The sequence below is a fragment of the Bidens hawaiensis genome, unplaced genomic scaffold (genome assembly GCF_021521415.1).
Source record: "Bidens hawaiensis isolate Kalapana, Puna unplaced genomic scaffold, B.hawaiensis_p1.1 tig00010387_1, whole genome shotgun sequence".
In the NCBI taxonomy this organism is placed as follows: domain Eukaryota; kingdom Viridiplantae; phylum Streptophyta; class Magnoliopsida; order Asterales; family Asteraceae; genus Bidens; species Bidens hawaiensis.
The window spans coordinates 329,031-354,833 of NW_027491790.1; the positions used below are offsets into that span (position 1 = coordinate 329,031).

At 39.4% G+C, this 25,803-nt stretch overlaps 2 protein-coding genes across 2 annotated transcripts; one reads left to right on the forward strand and one right to left on the reverse strand.

Moving 5' to 3' along the window:
- The first annotated feature begins 572 nt into the window (after positions 1-572).
- LOC143535116 (inactive leucine-rich repeat receptor-like serine/threonine-protein kinase At1g60630) lies at positions 573-3,634 on the forward strand. The gene is made up of 2 exons (XM_077029453.1): positions 573-2,153; positions 2,935-3,634. Exons 1-2 carry the CDS (start codon positions 824-826, stop codon positions 3,597-3,599), a joined length of 1,995 nt encoding a protein of 664 aa, XP_076885568.1. The 5' UTR covers positions 573-823; the 3' UTR covers positions 3,600-3,634.
- A 267-nt stretch (positions 3,635-3,901) lies between these two features.
- Positions 3,902-6,912, reverse strand: LOC143535117 (uncharacterized). The gene is made up of 8 exons (XM_077029454.1): positions 6,068-6,912; positions 5,468-5,567; positions 5,243-5,299; positions 4,626-4,743; positions 4,438-4,520; positions 4,297-4,358; positions 4,133-4,214; positions 3,902-4,045 (listed from the first exon to the last, which is right to left on the reverse strand). The coding sequence occupies exons 1-8, from the start codon at positions 6,379-6,381 to the stop codon at positions 3,989-3,991; spliced, it is 873 nt and encodes a 290-aa protein (XP_076885569.1). The 5' UTR covers positions 6,382-6,912; the 3' UTR covers positions 3,902-3,988.
- Between the last annotated feature and the right edge of the window lie 18,891 nt (positions 6,913-25,803).

Here is a 25,803-nt window from a genome sequence, read left to right on the forward strand (position 1 = left end):
ATATCTGCTCTAGCAATCTCTTAATATACATTTATATTCAAGAGCAATCTAGTCTGATTCTCACGCCGGAGGGTGGTCACAAGGAGGTACCCCCCCATTCTCAGTGACGAGCTCACGGTGTCTGTTTTGCAGGATATCAGAAGAACCATCTTCGCCGGATCTAACCCCTCGTGGGAAACATCTATATAACCCCCAGATTATCCGTAATCTGCCGGATCTAACCCCTCGTGGGAAACATCTATATAACCCCCAGATTATCCGTAATCTGCCCGGGGTAACTTAGTGTTTCTTCACATGGATTCGATTATAATAGTACAATAAGTTTTATAATAAGTTAAATAAGTTAATAATTCAAGATTTAAATTCCAACTTTGTTATTAAAATAAGTGTTTTTAAAAAGAGTAAGAATATAGTATTTCTTGAAGTTGCAAAGCTCTGATTATTAACTTCACGTGTACACTCATTCATCTTATTCATCTCATTCATCTTATTCATATTATTCATCTGTCTTTGAAAACTACAACAACACAACAAACAAACACACTCATACATTATACACAGATCCATGGTGGTTCTTGGTTCTTGAAGATGAAAAGATGTTAGACTTTATGATCTTTATCACTCAAGATCCAAAACCCATTTGACCATGAAGTTGAATTTGATAAACCCAAAAAAAAAAAACCCAAAAAACCCCCAAAAAAATCCCCAAAATACCCTTCTTTCCATTATCTTGCATTCCCAATAACTCAGTCAAAAAGTTGTCTTTTTGAATGGATCTTTAAAACCCATTTCTGATTCGGTTCCAAGATTCGACCCAGATGAGATGGGTCAAAAACATTATCTTTTCCTTGTTATAATAATTACAATCTTGAATCTTGAAATTGAATATTCAATGAGTGTTAATGGTGGTAATGATAAAGAAGCACTTTTGGGGTTAAAATCATCACTTGATCCATCAACTGCACTTAACAACTGGAGTGGAAATGATATATGCAAATGGGTTGGTGTGAAACAATGCTTACGTGGCAGAGTCTCAAAGCTTGTTCTTGAAAACATGAAATTAACAGGTACAATAAATTCAACACACCTTAACCAGTTAGACCAGATTCGAGTATTAAGCTTCAAACAAAACTCAATCTCGGGTCAAATCCCAAATCTTTCCGGGTTAGTTAACCTCAAATCAGTCTACTTTTCACACAACAACTTCTCCGGCGAGTTTCCGGCGAGTCTTATTACCTTACACCGCCTCAAAATCGTCGTATTATCTAATAATCAACTTTCCGGCGAGATTCCGGTAACGGTGGTTAGTATAAAAAGATTGTATTGTCTTTATTTAGATGATAATAGATTCAGTGGTGGGGTCCCACCGTTGAATCAGTCTGGGTTAAAGCTTCTTAATTTATCGAATAATCAACTTTCCGGCGAGATTCCGGTGACTCCGGTATTGGTTAAATTCAATGCCACGTCATTTTCCGGCAATGTGGGTCTTTGCGGCGATGCGATTAATATTGAATGCGGTTTAGCTTCTTCTCCGGCGGGGTCGCCGGAGAATCCACCGGTCGGAAAGTCACACCGGCACCGGAGAATTAGGAATATTATTATTATAGCAAGTTCTATTGGTGGGTTTTTGTTATTATGTGTTTTTATCACATTGGTTGTAATTTGTTGTAATAAAAAAAGTAAAAAAAGGTCGGTGGAGGAAGGCGGAAAAGTGGCGGCGGCGGCGGTGGAGGGCGGCGGAGGTGGCGGTGGAAGTGGCGGCGCGACGACTAGTGGGAAAAACGGGGGGAGTCGGTTTTCGCCGGAAGGTGACGACGGTGGGATTGGGAAGCTGGTGTTTTTTGGCGGGGGAGATTCGCCGGAAATGAGTTATAGTTTGGAGGATTTGTTGAAAGCGTCGGCGGAGACTTTGGGGAGAGGGACAGTGGGGAGTACGTACAAGGCGGTGATGGAGTCAGGGTTTATTGTGACGGTTAAACGGCTGAAAGACGCGAGGTATCCGAGGGTGGAGGAGTTTAGGAGACACGTGGACGTCATCGGATGGTTGAGGCATCAAAATTTGGTGCCTTTGAGGGCTTATTTCCAAGCTAAAGAGGAACGGTTGCTCGTATACGATTATTTCCCTAACGGCAGTCTTTTCTCTCTCATCCACGGTACGCGAATATTTTATTTTATTGAATTAGTTTAATTTAATTTTAACTAAATGTATTCATTAAAAAATAGTTAACACTTGTCATATGGAGATAAAGAAAGCTCTACTTTTTTCTAATGAGACAAGCATTTTGAATAAATGTTTAATAATAAACGTGTAAAGTTGGACTGTTTTGAGTGATGATTATTATTATTCTAATGTGTAAATTGCAATTTAATAAAACCAAAGTAAGAATAAAATATGAATGTCGGTGGTGTGAACATCGGTTAAGCTTGAGCTCGTTTAAGCTCAACTTCGTTTCGTTTAATTTAAGAAAACGCTCGAGTTTGGAGCGATTTAACTTTATTTCTAAAACCCGAGTTCGGCTGGTAAGTGGAAAAGCTTTCCAAACTGAAGTTTCACGTGAGATCAGTTCGTTTACTATTTATTATTCGTAATTATTTTTAGTGATATGCATTTATAATTATTTTTTTATATATTTATAATTATTAGTTTTGATATAGCAAAACATATACTATTTAATTATTTTTATCATATTATTTTACATACAATATGGGTTATTATGTTACTTAATATATATAAAATAAAAGTGATATAAGTAGCATGTCGTATAGGCTCGTGTGCTTATACGAGCTCGATAAATGAAGTTTGGGCTTGCTTGTTTATTAAAAGAGCTCTAATAGAGGCTCGAGTACATGGTCATTTAAGCTCGGCTCAATTTAAACTTTTATCGACGTCTACTAGTTTACACACTGGACCGTTGATATGAATTGAATTTGCAGGATCAAGAACATCAGCCGGCGGGAAGCCTCTACACTGGACATCATGCCTAAAGATCGCCGAGGACTTAGCCACCGGGCTTCTATACATCCACCAAAACCCGGGCCTAACCCATGGAAACTTAAAATCCTCGAACGTCCTCTTAGGCTCCGATTTTGAATCATGCATTACTGACTACGGTTTAATGTCATTTAAAAACCCCGATTTCCCAGAAGAGTCAAGCGCGTCGTCCCTCTTCTACCGCGCCCCAGAATGCCGTGACCCACGAAAACCCCTCACACAGCCAGCAGACGTCTATAGCTTCGGTGTCCTGCTACTAGAGCTTCTCACGGGAAAAACCCCGTTCCAGGACCTTGTTTTGGAGCACGGGTCGAATATTCCTAAATGGGTCAAGTCAGTGAGAGAAGAAGAAACGGAGTCTGGTGACGAGCCAACGTCGTCTGGGAACGAGGCCTCGGAGGAGAAGCTCACGGCTCTTTTGAATATTGCCATGGCTTGTATTTCACTTGCACCAGAGAACCGGCCCGTTATGAAGGAGGTTTTGAGGATGATTAGGGAAACGAGAGCAGAAGGAGCTCACGTGTCGTCGAATAGCAGTGATCATTCACCGGGAAGATGGTCAGACACGGTCCAGAGCTTGCCAAGAGACGAACATTTGAGCATATGATTCGTTTGGTTGTTAATTTTATTTATGAAATTTGATTTGTCTATTTGTGAAGAAGGGATTTTTCTTTTAGTTTTTTTTTTTTTTTTTGATATTGTTTGATGCTGTAATTGTGTGATCAGTGTGACCATAGTTTGACTTATTTCAAAATGTAACTAGGTTTGACTTTTTTAAAGTCAAACAAAACATAAAAATGAAGCAAGTAGTTGCCTAGTGGCCAATCAATCATCTTAGCTTTCGAAAATGGCATCATTCTACAAGTTCTTGCATAGTTGACTTTGACATAAAAGGTCAACCAATACCGGTAATATAGAATACGCCCGAAAGGGTCAATCCTGATAATGTAATATACATTAGATTTACTCTATACTTACAACCAAACTGACTCCAACTCAGTAATTTGGTTCTTGCTTTAGATGCATTTTGTTGTACGATCCAAACTTCGCTGTCTGTTAATCAAGAAGCAACAAAAAGGTATTGAATAAGAGAAGTCAAAGTCAACTTTCAGATAGTTGACTTATGGTAATGTTAGTTACCTGACTTGTAGTGGGTAGAACGGTGTTAACAAGATCCATGTTTAACGATACAGGCAGTGGCGGCCCTGGAATGTATCTCAAGCTGCAAGAATTTTAAAAAACAAACCAAAATAAGCAGCCGATATGCACATATTTTTTTCAAGACAAATTAATTTCTCGCTTACTCCTTTAAGATGGCAGCTAGATTGTTCTTCGCATGACTAAAAAGGTTGACATTGTCCTGCAGCTGAAGTTAAATATTAAGAAACAAAATGTTAGCTTCCAAAGAATATATTGATAAAAAATAATGAATTCAAAATACTTACTTTTAATGCAGAAATGTTAGCCGAAATCTGACCGAGAACTTGGTTGTTTTTTTCCAAAAGACGCCTCGTGGGGCCGCTTAACGCTGCATTAATCAAAGGATAATCGGTATGTTAATAAAATACTAAAGGTCTTCAATTAGGGACAAACAAAAATACAATGTGACATAACAAAAACATAAGATACTGACCTTCCAAAGGATTACCATTGCTCTGGAACCGATTATTCATGGTAACCGGATATGGAGCTACATTCGAAGTTGAATTTGATGATATAGTTGGCTTTGACGAGAATTCGATCAGTTTATCCTGTTGAAACACACAATCAGAATGCTAAACTTAAGTTAAGTGCAATTCTATACATATAAATATAATATATCTAACGTCTCGGCTTTAATATATTATGTATGTAACGAGCCTCAATCTAAAGGCACACACAATGTGTTTCACTTGGTACATTGCAACTAAACGGTAAACCTTGTAAAGTTATGTCCAGTTTTTGTACAGCCTAGGAAGGCAAATATATCATTAATAAAAGGTACAAGAAGCAATTTGGTTGATACAATAAGTTGTAAAGCAAAACAGTAACATTTTCGATAGAGGTCACATTTTCGACAATTTTACTCACGAATGTGTGGATTCGGTTTATGTTTTATCTTGAACGAGCCAAACTGGTATAATACAAAAAGTTTTAATGTGTAAAACCTACTAAATCAGTGTATGTTTTACCCTCACCGTGCGTAGGTGTGCGTTTGTGTGTGTCAGTGTGTGTGTGTGGGTGGGGGGGGGGGGGGTAGCATAGCCATACCTTCTTATCTTTTAACTTCCTGCTTAACTTCAGCGCCTCATGTTTCTTTTGTTTACTCTGCCAAAATTTCATTTAGTAAGAATATAACCCGATGAAGTACTTTAAAGAATATAAATGGTGCACGAGTAATGTGACCTTTACAATTAAGATATCATGTCCTTATCTTGATTTAAAAAAAAAATCACCAATATAACAAGAAAAATGAGTAACAACTAACAAGCTCACCGTCATCCACCTACACCTGAGGGCAACATCACGAACAGTTTTATCACGCAATGTAGCAGCAATCTTCACACACTTCATAATGTTGGGTTCATCTGCATATCTACACATATAAGTACAGAAAATCATTAATCAAGCATATATGGGTCATACAGTATACACATATATATGTTACTTAAAGGATGCATTATTATTAAATTGAACAAAAAAAATCTAGAATATAAAAAATAATAACTAAATTGTAGCAGCAACTTTGGATTTGTGTGTTGCAGATAACTAACATTTAACAATCTATGCAAACAGTTTTTTTTCTTCTTATTATCTAATTATTTGAGTCAGCTTTGGATGGCTGCAACAAAACTTGAATATATTTTACAAAAAAGTTGCTACCTTTTTGGTCTTTTCATCTATTAAATCCTTAAATAATCAGAACTTATTGACAACTTATTAAACAAACAAACTTCTAATATGATTATTATTACAACTTAAAAAACTAGATTCTTAAGAAAACCGAAAACCGAAAACCACAAGAACAAGTGATGGACAATTAACAAGAACATATACCAAAAGAATATAATCATAAACACAGAACAAGATACCTACTTTGATATTCCTTCTTCCAACTTAATCTGTTCGTCAACCGACCACTCGACAGCCAAACCCGCATCATGCTTCAACCCCGGGACCGAATCGGAGACACTAGAAGTACACGAATTCCCAATTTGCACCATACCAGAATTCCCAGAAAACACCATGCTTGATGCACTATTAATATTATTATTAATATTATTATTACAACTATTCATCCTATAATAATCCCCCATCCTGATGATCTCACTAGTACTATCTTTAAACGATATCGCATGCCGATTCGAACCATAACTCAAAGTTTGATCATGATGAAAACCAGAATCCATGATTGAGCAAAAAGGGTGGCGTCAAGTTTTTCCAAATTTAAAGAATCTTGAAACCCAAAAAGTTAAAAAACAAAACCCTAGAATTTTCTTGACCCAGTAATCAAAATCAAGTCTTTCATTCAAAATAATTCAAAATAACAAAAACCCATCAAGGATTGAAGGTAGAAAACCCAAAATCAAGCTAAAATACCTTCTTTCTGGCAAAAAAAGGAAATCTTGAAGCTTTTGGAGGTGGGTGGTCTCATTTGTTAATAATAATAATAATAGGTGTACATATACATATAGAGGTGCAAAATTTGATGGCTTTTTGGGTGGGTATGAGCAGAGGGAAAGAGGGGTGATACACTTTTGGTACAATAATAATAATAATAATGGTAATAAGAAAATAAGTGGGTGGTTTGGCCAATGGGAAAACAGAGGACAAAGTGAAACAGAACAGAGGTGGTGGTGAGTTGAATAATAATAATAATAAAGTTGGTTTTTTTGTTTTTTTTTTTAAGATTTATTATGTTGCGCAGATCTTGGAATTGAGGAAAAGTGAGAATCCCAATAAAGCTGAGGGGTGTGGGGGGCTCTAATGGGGGGCGCGAGTGGGGCTACAGCCAATAATATTGTGACGTGTGGCAGAGAGAGAAACTGGATAAGGGGGGTGTTGGAGCCCCCGTTGGAGCCCCTGGCCCTGGTGTGGAGGGGCTCCAGCAGGGGCTCCAGCGGATTTTTTTTTTATTTTTTTATAAATATATTCAAAAAACGTATTATTAAAAAAACTCATAAATTATTAAAAAAAACACACATTAAAAAAAAACACATTAATATCTAAAAATAAAATAAAAATTAAAGTACTAAAAAAACATTATTCTTATTCTTCGGCTTGGTCTTCTTCGATCAACCTCTTTCGGATACGTTCCTTTTGCTTTTCCATCAGCATTTGATCGACCGGATTTAGGTTACTGAAGTCTCTTGTAAGGAAGTCCAAATCTCTCATTCGACTTTTTTCCTTTTTGTCATTAGAGACCACCTCCATGGTTTTGTTGAATTTATTGAGGGATTTAACAAGATCGACGATGTTTACGGCTCCCCCCTCAGCCGGTTTTTTCCCCTTGGCATCCCTTCTCAATGGCCGCCTCCTCGGCGGTGAAGACGTTTCCTCCCCCGCAATGTTTAGGTCGAATCCAACGCGGCAATCCTGTGGCATCTGCCCCGATCCGACCCGACCCAGGTACCCGTTTCTCTGACCCGATCTCTCTTTTATTATTTAATATTTATACTTGTATTTTATTTTTAATAATAATATGTATTTTCCTTTCCGCCTCTTTCTCTCTCTTTCTTTCCGCCGTCCCGTCCCTCTTCCTTCTCTCTTTCCGCCTTCTGTTCCCTCTTGTTGCCGTCCCACCCTTACGCTTTGTTTCCCTCCTCTTTGCTTGTCCTTTGGTTCTTCCCGCCTAAGGATGTCTGCAGCTCCACGCACCAGACTCCTTACATGGAAGACTGCGTGAAGACATCTTGTTCCTGCGATGCGTGAAGAGAACTCTTCTCGCAGCGCGCTAAGAATGCATGTTCTTCCCGCAATGCGCTAAGAATGTATGTTCTTCCCGCGATGCGCTTAGAATTCTTGTTCTTCACGCAGCACGCTAAGGATTTGTGATTCTTCCCGCAGTGCGCTAAGGATTATTGTGCCAGCCTTCGCGCTCGCGCACTCAGCCTTCTCGCGCTTAACCCTTGTATCTTCTGTTTATTCCAGCCTGTATGCTTTGTGTTGTCTTATCTTCTGTGCTGTTGACCTAACCTATCTAATGTCTGAATAGTTACTTTCGGCGCTGCATGCGTACCAACCCCATTGGTTGGTAGAAAAAGTGACTGACATTATCTTTTGAGATCTGCTTTTTCCATGCTTGACCAGTACCTTTATCTGACCCGCCCATGCTTTTTACTGTTCCCTGTCAGCTTTTCCTTTGCCCCCTGCAGCTGCCATATCTTTCCATATCTTTTGCTTTTGGAATCTTTTACTTTTTGAGATCTTTTCCCCTTTTTCTAGGGATTGTGTCTCCTAGGGTTTCTCTATAAATAATAGTATTATTTTTCCTAACACTACACACACAAAACACTTAATCTCTCCTGTTCTCTTGCCCCTTGCTCTCTCTGCCGTCTTCCTCTCTGCCTCCGTCTTCCTCCCTGTTCTGCCCTGCTTTTTCGGTAATATATATATTATATATAATAATTTACTTATTAATTATGCTAACTCATAATCAAGACTTAAAACCAATCATTAAAACAATAATCTTATTTATAGGTTAACTTGTGCTTGTTTAAAGTTGGTTCTTGCTTTATCTATCACCGCATCGTTTATCATGTGAGTTATCTCGTATCTAATCCCTTTTTATTTTAAATGCTTTGGGATGTTCATGTGTTCATACAAAACTTGAGTCTTAAACTTGTTTATGAACTTTAGTCGCGCAGTATCCCATGTGTTGAGGACGTTTACTTGGCTGTTTATTTGTATGTGTGTATCATTAACCGCTTTGTTCGGCCTATTCCGCAGTTCCGTTGGTACCATTAGTTGAACACGGGAGACCTATCGTTTACGGTTTTCTTTGTTTACACTTGCACAGATGTTTTCTCGTTTTTATGCTTAATTGGGAGCATGGATTGAACTATGATCTATGAACTATCTTAGGCTTGATCACAATCTGATTACACCCTTGTTAAACTCTAGACATACACGTGTTGCGCGCAGATTTACTGTGATTATCTATGATTATCTATTAAACTTGATTTCTCACCAACACGCAAGTGTTTGACGTTTATTTTAACACATGTTCAGGTTTGCAGTAGCTGTTTTGGAGCTTGTGGACACGTAGGACGTTTTTACTTTTGGACCTAGAATTAAAATGTATCAAGACAAGTTAATGTTGTTTGAATGTTAAAATTTATAATATATTGATTTATGTTTGATTTATGTTCTTTATTTTCCCCGCTGCGCTGTGCGCGATAAAATGTGTATTAATAAATATTGACACCAATAGTGTCGCGAGTAATGAAGCAATATGTGGCGCCCCGATGTATAATCCGCCTTTGGTCGGGGTGTTACAGATTGGTATCAGAGCTCGTTGACTTTAGGATAGGTGGTTAGACGTAACGGCCTAGAATACCTAAGAGTCCCTTCTCGCGCATGAGAGAAATCTCATGTTTGCGCGCTTATTGTTAATTACTCGTTATTTATGAATATGCTCGCGCTTGCGCAGTATATGATTTTATTCCGCGATATTTCGATTTTTGTGAATTTCAATTTTTATTGATTTTACTTACATATTCGTTTGTTGGGATTGAAAATCCGAAAAGTCATGGTGATACATGAATAGTTGATTTTCAATTTCCATTTACGATTATGTTCTGAGGTTGGAGACTTGAAAAGTCATGGTGATACATGAATTGTCAACCTCCAATACTCATTTTCTTGTATGTTTTATATTGAGGATTGAAAAGTCATGGTGATACATGAATCGTCAATCTCCAATACTCGTTTGCTCGTATATTTTAAATCGGGAATTCGGAAAGTCATGGTGATACGTGAATTGACGGTTCTTGATTCGAATTTGTTACCTTTATTAAGTCTGCATTTAGGATCATTTATTTTACTTTAACTTTTGATAGTATCTAACTCCGTGAAACCAAGCTTTATAAGATTAAAACTTTGCGCTAAAACCAAGATATTAACTAAAATTAAAATTTTTATAGAATGCCTCCACTATCTCGCCGATTTCAGAGAAGAGAAGCCTCGCGCATGCGTAGACAGCAACGTTCCCAGGAAATGGCCGCCGCAATAGCCCAAGCTTTGAGCCAAAACAATGCTAATACCTCCAGTTATAACATTAAGTCCTTTAATGCGGGTAACCCTCCGAAGTTCACAGGTCTTGAAGGAGCCACCGTGATGCTCCAATGGCTTGAGAAGATTGAAAACACTTTCCTCCATACCCAATGCCCCTCAGAAAGACGAACCCTATATGCTTCCAGTGTCCTGGAATCCAGAGCGCTTACATGGTGGAATGGAGTAGCCCATGCGCGTGGCGCAGAGGCTGCTTCTAGCATGACATGGGAGGAATTCAAGGAAATTCTTACGCGAGAATTCTGCCCTCCCAACGAAGTTAAGCGCCTGGAGGAAGAATTCTGGAACTTGAAGCAATACAGCGGTGAAGCGCGCGAGTACGCGACGCGCTTCCACGAGCTAAGCTTACTGGTCCCTCACCTTGTTACCCCTTCCCGCCGAGCCATCGAGAAATTCCTTGGGGGTCTCCCCATGGAAATTCAAGATTCTGTATGGGCCAGAAACCCAGTTACCCTCTCTGACGCCATCGAATTGGCCGCTGTGCTCAGCGACAACCATGTCAGAGCAGGAACCCTGTTCCTGCGGGGAACTGAGAAGACCAAACCCACCAAGACTGTCCCTGAACCAACAGAAACCAAACCAGAACCCTCAAACCATAACCAGAAACGTAGGCGCAGACAAGCCTATGCGCTTACCAACCCGCCCATTGTCCAGCAACCCGCTTACCAGCCTCTAGCATACGCCCCTCAACCTCTGTCAGCCTACCCAACACCTCCTATAGGCCACAACTATGCCTTAACCAATCCCGCACTCCCTGCCCCGCCAACTAAGAAACCTTACACAGGAAACCAACCCTTTTGCCCAACCTGTAGACTTCATCACCCACCTCAAGTCCCGTGTCGACAATGTAACCGATGTGGCCGCGTAGGTCACTCCGTTGAGTACTGTAGAACCCCTCCCTCCAATCCGATTGCGCCAACACCACCAGCTTACCCGCAGAACCCACAGCCAACTTACCAAAACCCACGACCCAGATCGTGCTTTAACTGCGGTGATCCAAGTCATTTCCGGAACGCGTGCCCAAGGCTACAAGTTCAGATTACTCAAGCGAATCCGGTGAACCAAATTTCGAACCAAGTGACGCGTGGCCGAGCCTTTAACATAACCGCGCACCAAGCGCAAGCGAATAACGACGTAGTTAATGGTACATTTTTGCTTAACGGATTTTATGCATCTATGCTTTTTGATACTGGCGCCGATCGAAGTTTTATCTCTCGCGCCTTCGAGCAGAAGCTTGCGCGACCGCGCGATGACTTAAAAGAAGATTTTTCAGTTGAATTGGCTAATGGCGAAACTGTTTTAATAAACTCGGTAATTAAAGATTGCACGCTTAACCTTAACGAAAACGATTTTCTGATCGACCTCATCCCTATGCCTCTTGGAAGCTTTGATGTTATCATTGGTATGGACTGGCTCTCGAAGAATCGCGCCGAAGTTATTTGCGCCAAGAAATTGATTCGCATACCTCGAGAAAATGGTGATCTTCATATCTACGGCGAAAAACCCTCCAGTGGTCTTAAACTTATGTCTTGCGCCGAAGCCCAAAGACTCATGCGGAAGAAGTGTATTGCATTTCTAGCCCATGTGGTTAAACCCGATGAAGGAAAGAAGTTTCGCGATATCCCTGTTGTGCGTGATTTTCCTGAAGTTTTTCCTGATGATCTTCCTGGTATCCCTCCCGCTCGTGAAGTCGAGTTTCGTGTTGATCTTGTCCCTGGTGCTTCCCCCGTTGCTAAATCTCCTTACCGTCTTGCACCCGCTGAGATGCAAGAATTGGCCAGCCAACTCCAAGAGTTGACTGCTAAAGGATTCATTCGCCCTAGCTCTTCGCCCTGGGGTGCTCCGGTGTTGTTCGTTAAAAAGAAAGATGGATCGTTTCGCATGTGTATTGATTACCGCGAGTTGAACAAACTCACCATTAAGAACCGATATCCCTTACCGCGTATTGACGACCTCTTTGATCAACTCCAAGGTGCCTCTTGTTTCTCGAAGATCGATCTCCGTTCTGGTTATCATCAGTTGCGTATCCGCGATGAAGATGTTCCGAAGACTGCTTTTCGAACTCGTTATGGCCATTTTGAATTCTTGGTCATGTCCTTCGGTCTAACCAACGCACCCGCCGTTTTCATGGATCTAATGAATCGGGTGTGTAGGCCTTTCTTGGATAAATTCGTGATCGTGTTTATCGATGATGTTCTGGTGTATTCTAAGACCAAGACCGAGCATGAGCAACATCTCCGATTGGTATTGCAAAAGCTTAGAGCCGAGCAACTCTATGCTAAGCTTTCCAAGTGTGAATTTTGGTCTGATGAAGTACAGTTTCTTGGTCATGTTGTAAACAAGATGGGTATTCATGTCGACCCATCCAAGATTGAAGCAATCAAGAACTGGATTACGCCATCCTCTCCTTCTGAGATCCGTTCCTTTCTGGGCTTAGCTGGTTATTACCGGCGTTTCATTTCGAACTTCTCAAAGATCGCTTTGCCTTTAACAGCTCTGACGCACAAAGGTAAACCGTATATTTGGGGCTCGAAGCAAGAAGAAGCCTTTCTAACGCTCAAGCGTTTGTTGTGTGAAGCTCCTGTTCTTGCGCTACCTGAGGGTAATGATGATTTTATCGTGTATTGCGATGCATCCAACCAAGGTCTCGGTTGTGTTCTTATGCAACGAGGCAAGGTTATCGCTTACGCATCAAGGCAACTTAAGGTTCATGAAAAGAATTATACAACTCACGACCTCGAACTTGGTGCAGTTGTTTTTGCCTTGAAGATCTGGAGACACTACCTTTATGGTACTAAGTGTATCCTCTACACTGACCATAAAAGCCTTCAGCATATCTTTGATCAAAAGGAACTTAACATGAGGCAACGCCGATGGAACGAACTCATCAGCGATTACGATTGTGAGATCCGGTATCATCCTGGTAAGGCTAATGTGGTAGCCGATGCGCTCAGCCGAAAACCCTGCCAACTTAACTGTATCTTGCCGCGCACCCAGCTTCACTTCGCGCCGATTCAAAGCAACCTTGAATCGCGTATTCGTGACGCGCAGCGCGCATCCATCAGTAATGGTAACCTTCGCGCCGAGTTAGCGTGTGGCGCGGAAGCGCACTTTGTCCCTAATCTGAGTGGAATTCTCTGCTATCTCAATCGCATCTGGATTCCCTTTGATGAGAATCTTCGCGCTGATATCCTGAGTGAAGCGCACAAATCTCGGTATTCTATTCATCCCGGCGCTGATAAGATGTACAAGGATTTGCGCCTAACTTATTGGTGGCCCGGTATGAAAAAGGATATTGCTGTGTTCGTAGCTAAGTGCCTGACTTGTTCTAAAGTTAAAGCTGAACACCAACGCCCATCTGGTTTGCTCGAACAACCAGAAATTCCTACGTGGAAATGGGAAGGTATAGCGATGGACTTTATTACCAAGTTACCTTTGACAGCAAGCAAACATGATAGCATCTGGGTAATAGTGGATCGATTGACTAAATCTGCTCACTTTCTGCCCATTCGTGAAAACTACCGTGTTGAACATCTCGCGCAGCTTTATGTCAAGGAAATCGTCTGCCGCCATGGTACTCCTTTGAGCATCATATCCGATCGCGATGGCCGTTTTATATCTCGCTTTTGGAAATCTCTCCAATCTGCGCTAGGAACTCGCTTGGACATGAGTACGGCATATCATCCTCAGACTGACGGTCAGTCTGAGCGAACTATTCAAACTCTTGAGGATATGCTCCGATCTTGTGTTCTTGATTTTGGAGGTAATTGGGATTCACACCTGCCTTTGATCGAGTTTTCTTATAACAACAGCTATCATTCCAGTATCGGTATGGCCCCATTTGAAGCACTTTACGGTCGTAAATGCCGCTCCCCGATTTGTTGGAGCGAAGTGGGTGAAACTCAAATCACAGGACCCGAACTTGTTCAAGAGACAACCGATAAAATCGCCAAGATCCGTGATCATTTGCTGACTGCCAGAAGCCGACAGAAGAGTTACGCAGATCGTAGGCGAAAGCCTCTCGAATTTCAAGTTGGTGATCTTGTTCTCCTCAAAGTGTCGCCTTGGAAAGGTGTTGTCCGCTTTGGGAAGAAGGGTAAGCTTGCTCCTCGTTATGTTGGTCCATTCAAGATTCTCGCGCGTGTGGGAAAAGTTGCCTACAGACTTGACCTGCCGCTCGCGCTCAGTAATGTGCATCCAACGTTCCATGTTTCCAATCTCAAGAAGTGTTTAGCCGACGAGAACCTTCACATTCCACTTGATGAAGTTCAAGTTGATGAAACTATGCATTTCGTTGAGAAGCCTGTAGAGATTATGGATCGCGAGGTAAAGCAAACCAAGCGCAGTCGTATCCCTATCGTGAAAGTTCGCTGGGAGTCCAAGCGCGGAGCCGAGTTTACATGGGAAAGGGAAGATCAAATGAAGATCAAGTACCCGCACCTGTTCTCTGCGCAACCTACTTCGAGATAAATTTCGGGACGAAATTTCTTAAAGTAGGGGAGACTGTGGCATCTGCCCCGATCCGACCCGACCCAGGTACCCGTTTCTCTGACCCGATCTCTCTTTTATTATTTAATATTTATACTTGTATTTTATTTTTAATAATAATATGTATTTTCCTTTCCGCCTCTTTCTCTCTCTTTCTTTCCGCCGTCCCGTCCCTCTTCCTTCTCTCTTTCCGCCTTCTGTTCCCTCTTGTCGCCGTCCCACCCTTACGCTTTGTTTCCCTCCTCTTTGCTTGTCCTTTGGTTCTTCCCGCCTAAGGATGTCTGCAGCTCCACGCACCAGACTCCTTACATGGAAGACTGCGTGAAGACATCTTGTTCCTGCGATGCGTGAAGAGAACTCTTCTCGCAGCGCGCTAAGAATGCATGTTCTTCCCGCAATGCGCTAAGAATGTATGTTCTTCCCGCGATGTGCTTAGAATTCTTGTTCTTCACGCAGCACGCTAAGGATTTGTGATTCTTCCCGCAGTGCGCTAAGGATTATTGTGCCAGCCTTCGCGCTCGCGCACTCAGCCTTCTCGCGCTTAACCCTTGTATCTTCTGTTTATTCCAGCCTGTATGCTTTGTGTTGTCTTATCTTCTGTGCTGTTGACCTAACCTATCTAATGTCTGAATAGTTACTTTCGGCGCTGCATGCGTACCAACCCCATTGGTTGGTAGAAAAAGTGACTGACATTATCTTTTGAGATCTGCTTTTTCCATGCTTGACCAGTACCTTTATCTGACCCGCCCATGCTTTTTACTGTTCCCTGTCAGCTTTTCCTTTGCCCCCTGCAGCTGCCATATCTTTCCATATCTTTTGCTTTTGGAATCTTTTACTTTTTGAGATCTTTTCCCCTTTTTCTAGGGATTGTGTCTCCTAGGGTTTCTCTATAAATAATAGTATTATTTTTCCTAACACTACACACACAAAACACTTAATCTCTCCTGTTCTCTTGCCCCTTGCTCTCTCTGCCGTCTTCCTCTCTGCCTCCGTCTTCCTCCCTGTTCTGCCCTGCTTTTTCGGTAATATATATATTATATATAATAATTTACTTATTAATTATGCTAACTCATAATCAAGACTTAAAACCAATCATTAAAACAATAATCTTATTTATAGGTTAACTTGTGCTTGTTTAAAGTTGGTTCTTGCTTTATCTATCACCGCATCGTTTATCATGTGAGTTATCTCGTATCTAATCCCTTTTTATTTTAAATGCTTTGGGATGTTCATGTGTTCATACAAAACTTGAGTCTTAAACTTGTTTATGAACTTTAGTCGCGCAGTATCCCATGTGTTGAGGACGTTTACTTGGCTGTTTATTTGTATGTGTGTATCATTAACCGCTTTGTTCGGCCTATTCCGCAGTTCCGTTGGTACCATTAGTTGAACACGGGAGACCTATCGTTTACGGTTTTCTTTGTTTACACTTGCACAGATGTTTTCTCGTTTTTATGCTTAATTGGGAGCATGGATTGAACTATGATCTATGAACTATCTTAGGCTTGATCACAATCTGATTACACCCTTGTTAAACTCTAGACATACACGTGTTGCGCGCAGATTTACTGTGATTATCTATGATTATCTATTAAACTTGATTTCTCACCAACACGCAAGTGTTTGACGTTTATTTTAACACATGTTCAGGTTTGCAGTAGCTGTTTTGGAGCTTGTGGACACGTAGGACGTTTTTACTTTTGGACCTAGAATTAAAATGTATCAAGACAAGTTAATGTTGTTTGAATGTTAAAATTTATAATATATTGATTTATGTTTGATTTATGTTCTTTATTTTCCCCGCTGCGCGTGCGCGATAAAATGTGTATTAATAAATATTGACACCAATAGTGTCGCGAGTAATGAAGCAATATGTGGCGCCCCGATGTATAATCCGCCTTTGGTCGGGGTGTTACAAATCCGACCCGGCGGAAGTGCTATACGCTCCAGACGAACTAGTTTTAGTCCGTTTCGGCCCTACTTCCGCATCAAGGTCCGGCGCCACCAGCTCAACCCACTTGGAACACCTTTTCAACCTCTCCCACAACTTTAAATCGTCCCACGTCTTCACCATCCCATACCTCCGCAAACACTCCTGCCTCCACTCTTCGACAGTGAAATTGTAAACCGCCAAATCATCACTGCCACTTGGTCTCATACGACCGGCGTTCCTGTTGAAAAGATTAGTAAACAAGCCGACAAATTTTCTGATTTCGGACCACCGACCCGAAATCATATCGGCGTTTCGCTCTGTACTCCCAACGAGCGTATAGAACGTCTCCCTAACCTTTGTCCAAAAAACCTTGCTTTTCCGGTGGACGCGTCTTCTTGCTCCCGTAGCATCACCGTGTGATTCTTGTGTCTCTGGAACAACAAAGTTAGGAGACGGTTGTATGTTGGATGGTTGAAAGCCGGATGTTTCTTACGGCCCCGAATAAAACATCGGTTGGTCTGGTGATGACCATAAATCGTCGTCAATATAATCTGAATCTAGGTTTGGGTACCAATTTCCAGACATTTTTGGGTATTATACAGGAGTTTGGGATATAATATAAGAGTTTGTAAGGTGAAATTGTGTTTTGATATGGTTGAAATGGGAGTAATTTGGGGTATTATATAGAGGTTTTAAGGTTTTTTTTTAAAAAAATTCGGAGCTCCAACGGCTCTTTTGGGCGAGCTCAACGGCTCTTTCTCTCTCTTCTCCCGCGACCACACTCACGCCTGCCTGGGGGCTCGCGCTCGCGCCCCGTTCGCGCCCCGGTTCGCGCCCCGGTGGTGTGGGGTTAGCGCCTGGGGGCGCGAGCGGAGGGGCTCTCGCGCCCAGGTTAGCGCCCCACCCCCCTCAGCCTAAGGAGCATTTGATGCTAGTACAATGTCACAATTCCACTATGAGTTGATGACTTGATGATGATGATCATAATTGACAGGAGTACTCTTGTTTAGTAATGTTTCAATCACATTCAATGCTTTTGTTTCATGATATTTTTGGTTATATTTTGTAAGCTTCATTAAATATAATTTTTAAATAAATATTTGCAACTCTGTCTAGCTAGTTATAAGGGTGAGTTGAGGTTAGCTTGTTTTGATCTACAAGAGTTTGAGCTTTTTTTTCTAGAGATTTGCTCGTGAATTGGTTTTTCAAACTCGGGCTCAATTCGTTTGTTGCAAAGCATGGGTATCTCGGGCTTCAGGACACCGGATTTGATGCTAAATATGTCGTGTTAAAGGTAGAATCAGAAAAAATTGTTAAGCATGGGAAAACATGTATCATGAATCAACACCCTTTCATTTATTTTGCTTTTGATACATTTGGGTCCCTTGCCCCCGATGCTGCTATGTTTCTGAAAATAGTTCAGCGGCTTGTGCACAATTTCTTATTGACGCCGAAGAACTATAAATTTGTTTTAAATGGATCGAATCTGACATTAAAAAGGAGGTGGCGGCGCAGGTAGTAATCCGCCTACATGTCTCTCTATTGTAATTGGATCATTTTGTTTTGTAAGAGAGGAAGGGACACTCATGAGTATTACCCATGCACTGGCCAATCATGTACTGCCACCTCATTCCTACCCTTAATTACCCACAAACCCACAAACTTACAGACACCACCTACCCATAAGTACCCTAGAACTTTATTACGTCATTTTAATTCTTCAATAGTCAACAATGAATTCAATTTTGGGTGGCAGACCTTTGCCATGAAATGAAGTCATGCACCTTACCCGCATGGGGTGGGGGTGATGTTGTCATGTGGTTTGGAACCCATACACTCTACCCATATGGGTGCCCTTTCCTCTCTAAAAATAACAAAAAAAACTTGTTTATTACTTATTAATTTATTTATATACACATTCAATTATTTTTATAAATTATGAGAAAAATTTAAACGATCCTAAGCTCGGATGTACAATGTGAAGTTAATGCATGCAGTCCAAAAGAGACAAAAATTTAAAATACATACGGCTTGAGTTTGATAACTAAATGAGTTTTATTTAAGACTCGGGCTCAGATCGAGCTCGAAATAACTCGAATCATTTTGATTTTTTATCGAGCCAGTCTTGCTTTTAAATATTATAAATAAGACGTTTTTTAACCATCTTTTACTTTTCATGTTTTAGGTGATGACTTTTTTTTGTTCATTAGGTATAGGTGTTTATATGATTTTTAGCCTTTTAGGATCAAATACTTTACTTACACCCAATTTTTGGTGTTTTTTTTGCTTATACTAATTTCTCTATTGTTTTTATCTTTGGTTTGGTTGAAAGATTTATTGTAAATACAAATACAAATGATATGAAAGTTGGATAGCATGTTTTAATGTATTTATAGTTGTGTAGCTTATTTGTTTAAAAGCTTTTACAAAATGTAGTGATATTTTTATATATGTTTTTTGAAAATGATAATCTGAATATAAATTCATAATTTTCATTGTAGTAAACAAACTTGTTTATAAAATAAATTATTTACCATCAATTTTCGTAAATCGTACGTGGTTTAAATGTATAATATTAGTAACATGTTAGAACTTAGAATTGTGATAACATAATAATGCTTTTATAAAAATGAACTAACAAAAACAAACACATATGAATACAAATTTATAAATATTTTGTGCGTGTATGTTTATCTATATATGCTCATTTATCACCTAAAATAATACAAACAAATTTTATTTTCTTATAACGATTAAACGTGTTTGTTTGGTAGGTTAAAATTAAACAAACTAGTTCGGTCCGTTATGAGTAGTAGTCACATCATATTCGTCAACTACAAATTATGCATAATTATAACATCAACAATAGATTTTTGACACCTCAAAGTTGTGCAACGGAAGCTTTTACTTTCATTAAATAAATAACTTAATAAACACAAGATAATATTATACTATATTCGGATTTTGTGATCATTACATGCTACCTTTACTTTGAAACTCTTTGGTGTCATTTTCCTTGGTAGACATACATAAAGATAGAGATGTTCAAAACGGTTTCGGACTAGGAACCGGAACCGGTTCCTAACCTGTTCCTATATTCAAAACCCCATTTTAAACCGGTTCCAGACTCGAACCGGTTAGGGAACCGAACCGGTTCTCCTACCCTCGGACCCCTAACCTATCTAACCGGTTCTTACCGGTTCCTAAACCGGTTCCTGTACTGTAATCGGTTTCAACCGGTTACAGTGTAAAAAAATTTTTTTTTTTCGTTTTTCGTTTGCGATTTGGATTATAAACTACGATTCGTATTTGTATAACATGAAAAATAAAAAAAAACAATTAACATAAAATTCATTTTATTTACTTTAAGAAGTTCAAAAAAAAAGGGTTACATGTTTTAAAATCTTCAAAAACAAACTAACAAAACATTAAACTTATAAATATAAAGTTGTGACATATTATTTCTAGAAAAGCCTTCTTGTTCGTCGTAATTATTGAGCGGCGACTTCTTCCTCGGAATTACTTGTAGAAATGCCTTCTTGTTCGTCGTGCACTCGAACATCAAGTGGTGTTTCATCTTCGAGAGTGATTACGTGTTGAATACGATCGATTGAGTCCAAGTGATCCTTTAAGCAAATGCACATCTCCACCGACTCCGAATTTAGTCTTGTTCTTCTCACCGATATTACCCTGCCACTAAGAGAAAAAGCGGATTCCGAAGCTACCGTAGAAGCTTGGACGGTTAGTAAATCACGGGCCATGGTGGCAAGAATCGGAAACTCGGTTTCTTTTACCTTCCACCAAGCCAAAACATCAAAAGTGCCATATTCCTCTTCGGATAAACCGGTAGAGTAATCATTTGCACTATACCTTCCTAGTTCGCTTGAAGGGGTGTTACCCCTTTGTTTTTTAGCCGTTACGTTGCGAAAGGTGTTCATAAGGCTAATCATGGGATCTCGTACTCTAGTAGCACTTGAACTTGATGAAGACCCCCCCGGCATAGGCATGTGTATGTTTGACCCATATTTATTTAAATAAAAGTCATACATAAATTTAAAATTCAAGTTAAAATAATTTTTTGCCTCTGTTGAACAGTTTGGGTCAACTTTATGCATATCTAAGGCTGAAAAAATTTCGTCTATCACACATTCAACCCCCATAACATTTAACATTGGGTTTAAAGCGGCGGCGCAAGTAAAAACCGGTGGCAATTCAAGAAAGTATTTTTTTAATTTAAACTTCATTGGTAATATGATGTTTGAAAACATTGGACTTTTATTTTCAAATTCTTTAAGATTGTTAACCATTAAAAATAACTCCGAAAGAACCAAGGGACTTGTCGGATAATACGTTCCCGATAGTTTCGTAGTTGATGTTTTAAAAACTTCAAGAAAAGTCGATAAATCATTGATAATTTCCCATTTCTCATTTGAAAAGGGGATTGCCACATCATTCTCGGCAATACTAGAATGAAACATTTGTAAAGTTTCTCTTTGTTCCAAAACACTTTGAAACATTATGCAAGTGGAATTCTATCGATGAGGTACATCCCAATTAGCTCCCAAAGCTTTTCTTCCCGTATCTTTACAAAATTTTCTATATTCCATTTGTCTTTTTTTACTTTTCTTAAAAACTTCATGTATCATTAGTCTAAAATCGTTTATAACTGATGTAACCTCATCCGAAGCAAGTCCGTCTTGCACGATTAAATTAATGATATGTGCAACACACCTTGAGTGAAAAAATACACCATTGCAAATCGGCGTATATTTTAATTTTAATTTATCAACCGCCGATGTATTATTCGACGCGTTATCAAATGCCATTGAAAATATTTTATTTTCTAGTTTATAAGTTTTTATAACATAATCTAAAATTTCAAACAAATTATCTCCCGTATGTGGATACTTAAAGAGTTCGAAAGCAATGGTGCGTTTCATCATTTCCCACGATGACGGGTCTACCCAATGAGCGGTGACACAAAGATAAGATTCGGGTAGACCATGTGGAGCCGACCAAACATCACTAGTTAAGTTTATTCCCGTATTTATATTTTCAAAATATGCAATTAGTACCTCTTTGGCCTTCTTCCACAATTTTAAACAATAACGTTTAAGAGTATGACGACTTACGTGAGTGTATTGTGGTTGAAGCGTATCTCGAATCATGGTGGTTAAGCGAGGGTTGTCGAAGTGGCTAAACGGCAAAGCTTCTTGAATCACAAACTTCGCCATACGATCTTGAACTCGATCAATTTGGTATGTAAATATTCCGCCTTCACTATCCATTTGCGTTTGTTGCGAATCAACGTTCTTTTTCAACGCCTTGCAATACGGTTTTTCGATGTGTTTCTTCAAATTTGAATTCGAAAGTGGGTTTAAATAAACCCCACAAAACTTGCACCGAGCCTTCAATGAATGGTTACTCAATTCAACCAAATCCCAATTGCACCAAATCTCTTGATTACGATTATGAGGTACAATACGAACGAAACTTGGTTCGGCGTTGGAATCTTGACTAACCGATGATTGTGAGGCAGCCATAACAACAAATATGAATATAGAAGAAGAGAAAACAAGAGATTAGAGAACTCAAAACGTTGTAATAGCGTTTTTTTGTATTTTTTTGCGTTCGGGTTTGCGTTTTGAGTGTTGTGATGAACCCATGACACCAAATACCTATTTATACTAGTAGTGGGGTGCTTGGGGGAGCCAAAAAACGGCTATTTTTGACCCCAACGGTCAAAAAACGGCCAAAAAAACGATTTCCAACGGCTATACTCGATCCAACGGCTAGAACCGGTTAGGAACCGGTTCCGGTTCGGTTCCGCTTCCTACCCGCCCCCACTCAGAAATGCAAGAACCGGTCACGGATCATCGGGTTGAATCAGATAGGGTCCGGTTCCTACAAAAAACGGGTAGGAACCGGTTTGGTTCCGGTTCGGTTCCAGGAACCGGTTTATTTGATCATCTCTACATAAAGATGCTAATCATGTCATTATCCATAGTTCCATATACACACCAATTTATATTCTGTTGAAATACATGCCGAATATAATTATTAAAAATAAGTGTAACATGTTTTTAACGGTGACGAAAGGAGCGACGAGTCTAAGCTTTTTGAGTGAGGTAAAAAGCGAACTTGTTAAAATAGGTTAAACACGTTAAAAGGGAAATACACGTGTAAATGCATGATGGTGAACGCAATCGACAATTTAGGTTTTAAAAGACCCCATAATCTTTTCTTATATGCAACTTTGAAAAGCAGGTCAAGATTCCGAAAATGTAATTTCAAGAAACATGGGGCGTGTAATGCGTTAAAGATGTTTTGCCATGAAGATTATTGAGATGTCGAAACTATTTTAGACATGAAATCTCTTGAATTTGAAGAATCAAAACTATTAAGTTAATAAAAAAACGTTTTATAAGTAATACACACTAACCCATTATGGGTGATAGGCTGTTCACCATTAGAAAAATAATCTTAGTAGAAGTCCAATGTCTTAAATTTGCATAAATTATTGAATATACTGTAAGAATCACTATAGACATACAAATCAATTTAACCTTTAATTTTAACTAGGATTTCGACCTCCCGCGTTACGGGGGTTGTGAAATCATAGGCGAAGATCAGATCTTGGTGATCGAGAGTCAAGTGAATTTTCTAGATATCACCACGGCTTTGAAAAATGATAAATTAATTCAAAGTTCAGTTTTGAATCATCATAGCACAAACGAATAAATATAAATCAACGGTATAAAACGAAGGGTCAGGTCACCGATACGGTTACAACATCAAATAACGGAGCGTCATCATAGCAAAATACAAACAACAAAAGCAGACTAAGTCATAAAAGCCGTTGGAAACGGCATACTCACGACCACCATTAAATCAATGATGATTTAAACAATCTTCAACAAAAGTTATAAAAATATAAAACTGTTACAGCTTCTGCATCTTACCAGATTTTCATATTATGCAATTTATGCACAAACTTTATGCATGCATATTAATTCAACTTGTACATAGCACATATGCATATTAGAACCACGGTGACGTGTGACATAATCCCCATATAAATAAAAAGGAATATGCCCAATTGAAAGATTCAAAATACCATAATTCCAAAGACAGCAGCTCCACATGTATGTTCTACCTTACTAACCATGCTCGTGTTACTGGTGCCAATCTGATTATAGTCAGCAAAAATCCCTTTCAAGTTCACCACTTTTTACCACACGTATCACAGTACATAGAATGACATATACCAATATGGAATGCCTTTACAACATAGCCATCAAATAGACCAACAAATAGTCGATATCAATGACATGAAGCCCACACGCATTTGAACAATCATCGTCTCGCGAAATAATGGAAGTCATCATAGCATATACCAAAGGTTAATCAAGTGCAACAGCTAAGTAGAATTGAGAACCCCAAATGTGAAAACCTCGTGCTTAGATCAATCGTAAATGATTACCCTATATAGCATAACAAACCCAAGACTAAGCAAGATTCAAATGTGTGACACCCCGTAAATTAAGTTGTTTTCCGTACAGTCACTAAACATGATTTCTTTACGTTATTTCCCTATAGATTAAAACTTGTCAAGTTTAATCACAAGTCTAGTATGTGCCACATATGCACGATGCATTGCATATAAGTAATTTATTTTTATTACTTGAAATTTCGGATTTTGTTTGACGCAACAAACGTAGGTGATATTTTAAACAGCTCAAATATACATTTAAACAACCCTGTTGGTTTAATTTCTAGGTAATACGGTTACGATTATGATTGATAGTTATTTTTATAAAATATCGACAATGAATACGAAACACTTTACAAGCGATGAATAGCGGAACATATTATGAATGTTTATCCCTTGGAAGCACTATATTAGTTTATGCTCAAACATACGAGCCTTTAAACTTGGTATTTGGTCTAAATAAATACATATGTCATATATGTATTACTAAAAAAAAAGAAAAGAAAAAGAAAAGAAAGAAGAAACAATGGTTATATGAAGACAAGGGACACTGAGAGTAAACAAAAGAAATCTCAAGAAAATCAAAATGCCACAACTCCACTCATAGATTATCATCACACATATCCTTTTAAACTTCAAACATTCATCTCTACACTCAACCAATATTTTTATTTTGGTAAACTAATGATAGGACCATGTCTCCTTACTTTATATATAAACAAAAGCTATGGATGGTCAAAGATGAACATAAAATACATATATACAAACACACTCTCGTCCTCTATTCTTTACACCGACCACCCTCCCAACTCACAACCACTCATGGAGTACAATAACAAACTCAAGCACAACAGCAAACATCGACCTCTATGTATCTCTCTTTCCCTTTTGTTTTTGTCACTCCGCCACCACCAGCTTTAAGCTAGTCACAACCACCTTCGCCACCAATTAACACCGCCACTGTCCTTATCCTCAAGGCAGCTGCAGCAAACCACCTTGGAAACCACCTTGGAAACCACGTCTATCATCAACGCGTCAACTCTATTTCTCTCACGGGTTTTTAACCACTCCATCGTTAACCACCACCTCAGTGACCTCACGGCCCTCTCTCTCTAGACATTCCACCACCACCGTTGGTGCAGCACTCGGTTACGATCTCAAACCCGACCTAGGGCACGACTACGAACCCGGCCCGAAACGTACTTTCCGGTCTCTTTTCATAAACCGAGCGCGCCGAGCTCTTTACCAGTTTTTAAATCAACGATTAAGTTGGCGGACCGAGCATTATGGAGTGGGAACTAGCTCGAGTTTTCTTGTTTCATCGATCAACTCATCCTAAACGAATCCTAATCTTAGAGCATTGTGAGCTAATCTCTTCAAAAACTATCTTTACATTTTTTTATAAAGTTGTGATTATGATAGCTTAGCACCCAACAATCTAGGTGTACTTTAATATGTTTAAACAAAGTTTAAAAAATGAATCTCAACATAATGTGCACAAAAAGTGTTAAATGATTTGAAAGAGTTACTAAATATTGGTTTAAAAGATAAGTCTTAACATGTTTACACATCAAGAAATACTAAGTTGTGCTAAGCATGTCTTAGTAAGTTTAGAATGAAAGAACA